This window comes from Saccoglossus kowalevskii, chromosome 5 (genome assembly GCF_978046115.1).
Source record: "Saccoglossus kowalevskii chromosome 5, keSacKowa6.1, whole genome shotgun sequence".
Classification (NCBI taxonomy): Eukaryota; Metazoa; Hemichordata; class Enteropneusta; family Harrimaniidae; genus Saccoglossus; species Saccoglossus kowalevskii.
In genome coordinates, this window is record NC_140645.1 from 40,322,892 (window position 1) to 40,332,071 (window position 9,180).

The 9,180-nt window shown below is 39.8% G+C and overlaps 1 protein-coding gene across 2 annotated transcripts in view; it reads left to right on the plus strand.

The window, feature by feature from the left end:
• LOC146746135 (ubiquitin carboxyl-terminal hydrolase 2-like) overlaps nucleotides 1-3,826 on the plus strand; it is a 35,235-nt gene extending 31,409 nt beyond the window's left edge. For both annotated transcript variants that reach the window (XM_085499415.1, XM_085499416.1), the window contains exon 11: nucleotides 1,371-3,826. In XM_085499415.1, coding sequence (XP_085355541.1) covers nucleotides 1,371-1,449 — 79 coding nt within the window. In that variant the 3' untranslated portion in view covers nucleotides 1,450-3,826. The remainder of the gene's footprint in view (nucleotides 1-1,370) is intronic.
• Nucleotides 3,827-9,180: the final 5,354 nt, after the last annotated feature.

A 9,180-nucleotide genomic window follows, 5' to 3' on the forward strand; every position in this document is an offset into this window, starting at 1 on the left:
ATGCATTGCCATAGTCACAGTGTACACACAATAATCTTTGTATGCATTGCCATAGTCACAGTGTACACACAATAATCTTTGTATGCATTGCCATAGTCACAGTGTACACACAATAATCTTTGTATGCATTGCCATAGTCACAGTGTACACACAATAATCTTTGTATGCATTGCCATAGTCACAGTGTACACACAATAATCTTTGTATGCATTGCCATAGTCACAGTGTACACACAATAATCTTTGTATGCATTGCCATAGTCACAGTGCACACACAATAATCTTTGTATGCATTGCCATAGTCACAGTGTACACACAATAATCTTTGTATGCATTGCCATAGTCACAGTGTACACACAATAATCTTTGTATGCATTGCCATAGTCACAGTGTACACACAATAATCTTTGTATGCATTGCCATAGTCACAGTGTACACACAATAATCTTTGTATGCATTGCCATAGTCACAGTGTACACACAATAATCTTTGTATGCATTGCCATAGTCACAGTGCACACACAATAATCTTTGTATGCATTGCCATAGTCACAGTGTACACACAATAATCTTTGTATGCATTGCCATAGTCACAGTGCACACACAATAATCTTTGTATGCATTGCCATAGTCACAGTGTACACACAATAATCTTTGTATGCATTGCCATAGTCACAGTGTACACACAATAATCTTTGTATGCATTGCCATAGTCACAGTGTACACACAATAATCTTTGTATGCATTGCCATAGTCACAGTGTACACACAATAATCTTTGTATGCATTGCCATAGTCACAGTGTACACACAATAATCTTTGTATGCATTGCCATAGTCACAGTGCACACACAATAATCTTTGTATGCATTGCCATAGTCAGTGTACACACAATAATCTTTGTATGCATTGCCATAGTCACAGTGTACACACAATAATCTTTGTATGCATTGCCATAGTCACAGTGTACACACAATAATCTTTGTATGCATTGCCATAGTCACAGTGTACACACAATAATCTTTGTATGCATTGCCATAGTCAGTGTACACACAATAATCTTTGTATGCATTGCCATAGTCACAGTGTACACACAATAATCTTTGTATGCATTGCCATAGTCACAGTGTACACACAATAATCTTTGTATGCTTTGCCATAGTCACAGTGTACACACAATAATCTTTGTATGCATTGCCATAGTCACAGTGTACACACAATAATCTTTGTATGCATTGCCATAGTCATAGTGTACACACAATAATCTTTGTATGCATTGCCATAGTCACAGTGTACACACAATAATCACACTTTTTCATTTTATAATGAATGTGGTGACTAAGTTTTACACTTGTTATATCTTTCTCTCATCAGGGTGAGTGAGATGTCATCTAACCGTGTCAAGTCGTCTCAGGGATATGTACTCTTCTATGAAACTGGTAAATCAGCCTAAGACCACACTGACATGGGTGAAGACTGCCCTCAAAGTTTATTTCACAAAGAACCCCTGTTTTTATCCAGACTTTTGTAATTTTGCCTGAAATAGTTATGTTGTTCTAATAGTTTGATGTGCATTTTGGGAAATACAAAAGAGATGTGTACTTATAATTATGCAAGCATGTTTCATTTACATTGATTTCTATGCTTACTTGTATCAAGGAAAGTATTAAATTACCATTTTTGATATGGCTACTTAATATTCATCATCACCATGGCAATATTTAATGAATAATGTCATCTTCACAAATACTTTAATTTCATCTATTAAGGAACAGTTACAAAACCTCAAATGCTGAAACTATGAGACGTAATGATCAACATGAAGTGAGAATTTTACACCTTTGACTTAGATTCAAATAGAAATAATATTGATGGTAGAAACAATATTGCCTTTATCCACACATTATGATGGAGCTTGTTTCATACATTTGACCAATTTTCTGATAACCTTGGCTCTACAGACTGTAAAATGTTACATGTGGTTGAATCAATAACATAACTTAAGTCACTCAAATTGTTACTTGCATTTAACATCTTTGAATGTGTGTGCATTTTAGACGAGTCAACAACCTGTCTTGTCCACGAGTCAACAACAAGTCCATACACATATCATAATAAACCCATAGTCAAATCTAAACACTTGTATTTACTTGATTTTATTTAAAAAAATATACATTTCCTATTTATGTAAATTTTATTTAACCAGATTTTACTGAATTTTATTTCCTGTTTATCATAGTTATTTTTAAGTCAATTGTATTTACAGCATGCTCCCTCATGCATCAGGGTGATGTTGTTGTTACTTGGCGATGAAATTGAGAAATTCTGGTCACTGAACTTAAACCTGATATTTACAATCTTAGAATAATATAAAATACTTATAAATATGATACTTTTATTGAAAAAATGAAATGACTCGATATAGTCAATGAATAAATCAGTATTTAATTAATGATACTTAGAGTAAATTCACCAACAATAATGGTTTCAATTTGTTCATATGCTGTGAAAAAGCAAATAAATAACACAAGATATACAGCAGGTAAGTATTATATTAATAAAAGTGAATATGTGCTTTGTGTGTGTGTCAAACCTATGCTTGCCATACACATACAAACAGTTTACTTTAACATGTTTTGTCATGTCATGTGTTGGGCTTTATTTACTTGCTTTACTTACTATGTTAGCAGCTACTATGTGTTACTATTGATATTAAGAATGGATGAATGGAGTAAACACCAATCAATATATATGCTGTGTGATGTTACTTGGAACAATTAAAATTCCACTCAAAATGTCGTATGCTGTTTACATATTTACTTAAAATAGTTATAATTCATTGTAAAATACATCTGCTGATGTAGTTCATTAGATTTATGTGAGTGATAAAGATACTCTTAGCATTAATTAATTATTAAGTAACAGGCACTTAATTTATGAAAAATTACTTCACAGTAAATGCTTGGTTTCTTATTCTGCAAGGGTCTTTAGATTATTTTAGCAATTTCAGTATGCTTCAGTGCTTTTTACTTTACTTAATAATTATAAATCTATCTGGACATTTCTAGTTCAATGATAAATGGACTGTTATTAAATACGTTCTTTGAGATTGTTTTGAATGTAGTAATTATTTTGCTCATGTTGAGTGAATTTTTACAGACTTTTACTGTATATTTTTAATTTTTCTAATCATAGAGTACAGAATGAGTGAAATTGATTTCAGAAATAGAATTGGTTATGAAATGCTAATCTGTGTTAACCATTATTTCAACTACAATATAGCTAAATGCTTTGATATATCGTATTCATTGTGAGACTGGTACTTCACATCAGTGTTTACTCTATGCACTTAATTATATCAAGTAATTTTGAGATGAAGCTTTTAGAATGTGTTTCAGATTAGGGTTACATGCTATTAAATGTAAGGCATACTAGACTGTTGTACATAATGTAGTACATTTAGATAAATTAGAGAATTTATATACAATCAGGGCAGGGTGTGGTAGATTATATTCCCCTATGCTAATACATGCAATGTTTGTAGTATTTTTAATGGCATTTTGATTTGTGATAACCTGTTTCTGTGTGTACTTGTTTTTACTGAGAGGCTTATCATTTTTCCTTTATTATTTTTAGTACCCCTGTCCTGTGTTAAATGTATCAGAGTATTCAGTAGTTTATCCTAGAATTATTTCTGTATATGTTCATAACAAACAAACCATGACCTTGTAAATAAATTGTATTTTTAAATTGAAAAAAAAAGTTTGTAAATACAGAGTTAAATTTTAGTTATTTTTTGCATAATATTAAATTTCACTACTAATACTGTATGTTGTTTTGTTGTCTAATAGTTTTCTTATAAAAATGTTGGTATTGACTTATGTACCGTGTTCATAAAAGTCCCTTGCTCTGCAATAAAATCCGTTGGAGTAGAAGTTGTACTACTGCTTTTCACCACCAAAACTCGGATTTGCATACAAATGCACCTGCAATATTTGGAGTCTGAGGTCACTATTACAGCATGGTGTGTCATTGTACAATTAAAACTATACCTTGAGACAGGGAATCCCTAGGTGGATAGACGAACAAAACATATATTGCATTCATTGTCGAACCTATCACACCTATATATATATGTATATATCAATATATATATGATGAGTGAACATGACACGTGACCTGACTAAATGTCCATGTTGGTGAAGGCTCAAATTAAATGCTGTCGTCAATGTGGCACGCAAACTGAACTAACTTCTGTATTAATTAACCATTGACTTGCATTTTTCTCACCGATTGAGTTAATTCAGTACGTTCAATTACCCACCATAGACTCTGGTCAGTCAAAATGACTTTTTTGAACTTTTGAGGCATTAATCAGCGATTCTGCAAATGATGAGATAAAATTCCCTTATGACATGAACCACGTGACCGAGGTAATGTGGTGATGCCGCCTTACCTTAACCGTCACTCTTTCTTTATCTCGGCACAGACGGGGATGAAGTCTGGTGGCTCTGCATGGAAGGCCTGCTTTTTCCTGTCCGTATTTCCGGCTTGGATTGCTACCGTGGCCGTGGTAGCTGACACTGTGGCTGGTAGGATAAGTTTTTTCTTATTATTTTTACTTCGTGTCGATTTCCCCTTTGTGTGTATAATTTTTCACAACAAAGAAAATAAAACCAAGCGACACAATTTAACCACATTGTTGTTCTTTGTGTCACCTTTTCCAACTGTATTTTGCTTCCCTCATGCATGTCGTGTTCATTTTTATTTTTTACCTATGCATTTAGAAATGGATAGATGTAATGACAGCACCAGAGGCTCGCTGCCGTTTTTGTCTCCTTAGGCTTCGAGGCGACTGTGCAGTGGTTGTAGTCAGAATTTACCAGCATGGAACCCGCATTCAAAATATTATTCATGTCTTGACTGCATGCAGGGTTCGGGTTGGGTAATCACTAGAGTTCTGAGGCCTGGGATCCTTTCCAGCGCCACGTGAAAATCGCTGAGACTGGCCGCGTCGCTCATTTTTGCAGCAAAGGTCGCACATCCAGTATAATCGGTCAAAGTGAGTTGTGTGTTGGCATGAGTGGAAAGTCCTCACGCTCGGCAACCCGTACTTTGTGTACTGAGACGTCGAGTAGGAGGCCCGACGATGGAGGTACCTATACTTTTCGCCACCCCCCCGCGCTGATCGGAGGGCATCCTCACAGTCTGTTGTTTCAAGTTAGGTTTACCGGATTTTACCGGCAACGGTGAGGCTGTGCCCCTGGAGGTCTTGGGTTTGCCTCTGAGATGAATGCTTTCGTCCAAAAACTGTCAGGGAAAATTGTGTCCCTGGCAGGCCGGGTAGATCAGATGCAGTCGGAGTGAGCTGTCTCAATGGCGGCCCCTCGGTCTGCAAGCAGGAAGAAGCATAAAAACCATCGCCTGCCATATCAACTGCCTCGAGCTGAAAGCAGTGCACTTAGCTCTACTACGCTTTCTACCCATACTTCGAGTCCTGCTCCACACAAACACAGCGGTGGGCTCCTACATCAACAAGGAGGGGAGATGGTTCCCAATCGTTATCAAATTCTCCTTTGGTGCCTTGATTACAAAGTGGAACTAACCACACACTACCTTCCAGAGGTGAGGAACAGTCTGGCAGACGCCCTTTCGAGGCGGCTCCGTCACCAGATCATGGAGTGGCATATACCCCAGTGGGTAGCTTGCAGGCTGTTTCGGCTGTGGGACGGTCCAAAGATAGACCTGTTTGCCACACCCCAGAATGCCAAGCTCCCGACGTATGTAATACTCCTGCTGACACCAGGGGCCTGGGCCATGGACGCCTTGTCCATGCAATGGACCCACATGGATGCGTACGCCTTTCCTCCCTTCCCGCTAATTCACTGGGTACTAGAGAAACTTTGACGGGAGCCCACCTGCATATTGACTCTGGTGGCGCCCAATTGGCCAACCAAAGCTTGGTTTGAGATTCTGTTGGAAATGCTAGTCGAAACACCAGTAGTGCTTTCGGACCTACCGGATATGCTGTCCCAACCGGACAGCACACTACCAACGAGCCCAGCAGTGTACCACTTACACGCATGGAGGCTCTCAGTAGACTCGCACAGACAAAAGGTCTATCTGAGCGGGCTACCAACATCCTGGCCAGGGTGAACAGGGATTCCACCAACGCTGCCTACATCTCGAAGTGGCGAGCATATACTGATTTGTGTAGTGGAAGGGAGATTGATCCATGCCATCCCTCTATTGGCTAGGTAGTAGACTTCTTCGTCCACCTGTTTGGCAAAGTAGGTTTGTCCTACGCAGCGATCGTTGGCTACAGGTCAGTCTTGTCCCTTGCCATTGAGAACGCATTTGGGTCAAGTCTAGCCGATTGTCCTATTATTAGATGACTGTTTACTGCTTTCCATAATCAGAGGTCGAGACCCCGAACAAAGGAACCGCCCAATTGGGATTTGTCAGTTGTGTTGTCCGCTCTAAGCAGACCGCCCTTTGAGCTTCTCCGATCAGCACCACTCATGTTTTTGACATGAATAGCAGTCCTCCTACTGGCCCTCGCCTCAGGTAGGCATAGGTCAGAACTAGGGGCATTGTCCTTCTCGAACGGATGCGGATGATCAAGTTGTGCTAAAGACACGAATCAGGTTTCTCGCCAAGAACCAAATCCCAGGACACGATCCTCAGTCGATTGTCATCCCCCGGCTGGCAAATATTGTCGGCCCAGAGGATCAGGAGGATTTGTTTCTCTGCCTGGTCTGAGCGCTGAGTTGCTACGAGAACCATACTAAGGATTCGAGACGGGGAGCCAAGGACATGTTTTTGTGTTATGGCTCTGGCAGGCAGCATAGGGTGGCCTCCCCGACTTCCATCGCCAGGTGGATTACTACGACTGTATTAGAGGTCTATAATACTTTAATTTCCTCAACACAGAACTTGCAGAGTCACCAAGTACAAGCGCATGAGGTCCGGGTGAATGTTAACTCACTAGCACTAGTGTCAGGCGCCCACTTGAACATATACTGAGGGCAGGCTTCTTGAGAATGCAAAACGTCTTTATCAACTACTACCTAAGAGACACCCAATCCATTGAGGAGGGCTGGATCCCTTCGTAGTGCGTCAGACTCTGGTTGCTGACCCAGCCCAAATGACCACAAGGGTTCCTGCGCATAGGCCATAAGTCGGTCTCAGCATTTTTACGGACAGATTTCTCTACCGTCAGCACTCCTTGGAAGTTTCCAGGTCTCGCTTTTTGGCCTATGTTCTCATGCAGAACTGTTTCGGTCTTTACTTCAAAAGCATGCTACCCCCTGAATTGGGTTTTGGGTCTAGCTTTCTCTGGCACACCGAACCCTGTCACTGTAGCAGCATTTTGGGCTTTTGCTTTGGGAACAGCACAGACAAGGTCTTAACTAGTTGATGAGTGGTAGTTGTAGAGTGTATCATCCCGGACTGGAAAAAAAACCTTCATCATTTTCTGTTTGCTTGGAAAACCCGCCACCTATCATCGTCTGACTCTGCCTACAGTTCAGAATAGTTATTTTGACTGACCGGAGTCTATGGTGGGTAATTGAACGCAGTCAATTTAGGCAGAGGGTTCTTCCAACATAATTCATACCCACCATAGACTACAGGTCCCCCGTCCACCCCACTCTTTCCGTAGCGTTGGTCTAGTCCTTGGTGCGAAGAGAGAGAGGAACCAGAGTGAAGGTCAAGGTAAGGTGTCGTTGCCACATTACCTCGGTCACGTGGTTTGTGACGTAAGGGGAAAAAATATTGGGGTCATTTTATCTCTCCGTCATTGCCAGAATCGCTGATAAATGCCTACAGTTCAAAATAGTCTTTTTGACTGACTGGAGTCTATGGTGGGTAATTGAAGTAGTGAATTTAGGCAGAGGGTTCTCCAAACCCGCCTATTCACATAGTTCATACTCACCATAGACTCCGGTCCCCCCAACCATCCCACTCTTTGCGTAGCATTGGTCTAAGTCCTCGATGTGGAGAAAGGAACCAGAGTGATTGTACAGCCGTCTATGGCGCTGCCATATGGGCTAGGTCATGTGGTTTGTGACGTAAGGCAAAAAGAATCTTGGGGTCATTGGGCTTCCCCTGACTTAGATTCTATCTCTCCGTCATCGGCAGAATCTCTGATCAATGCCTACAGTTCAAAATTTTGACTGACCGAAGTCTATGGTGGGTATGAACTATGTGAATAGGCGGTTTCGGAGAACCCTCTACCTAAGTTCGAGCAGCTGCTACACTGTGATCTATTGAAAGTAAGACTCCAAGACCTGTTGGATTTGTTTTTATGTTGAAAAATCGATAGGTTAGTAGCTGTTAAATTTCCTAGAGTCCTACAACAAAGCGTGTTTGTGATTGTTACAGTCCTGATATTGTGAAAATTTAGCGATTGACAATACACGGTGGTGTTATTGTACAGTTAACAGTCTTTCTCAAAGTACCAACACGTAGAATTGATTATTGTTTTGTTTTTATTATATACACAACTTATGGTCTCTCGCATTCAATACACGACTTATGGTCGTTCACATTCAATACGCAACTTATGGTCTTTCACATTCAATACACAACTTATGGTCTTTCACATTCAATAAACAACTTATGGTCTTTCGCATTCAATACACAACTTATGGTCTTTTACATTCATTACACAACGGGAAGTATGCATTTCAAAATGCTTGTCATTTAAATCAAGACAAAATTATATTCAAAAACACCAAACCCCCAATTGCATTTTGAAACCAAGGTTAATGAAGTTGAAAAGTGAAAACTGGGACCTCCTGTTTTAGGCTCAGCCAGTAAGCATAACTTAACCATTGAATAAAAAATGCACTATTAGTAAACAGCTCTATCAATTGTGTGAAATTCAGATCGAAGGCAGAATTCATTTCGACCGTTCAAACATAATACAAATTGCAGCTATACTAAATGAAATTAGACTTTTAAATAAAGCTTTTGAGTAATCAACTGCATATTGATACAGAGCTGTCGAGAACTGACCTCAGGAGTGGAGTCAACTCTATATATATAGTCACTGAACTGTCGAGAACTAACCTCAGGAGTGGGGTCAACTCTATATTGTCACTGACCGTCAAGAACTGACCTCAGGAGTGGGGTCAACTCTATATTGTCACTGACCGTCAAGAACTGACCTCAGGAGTGG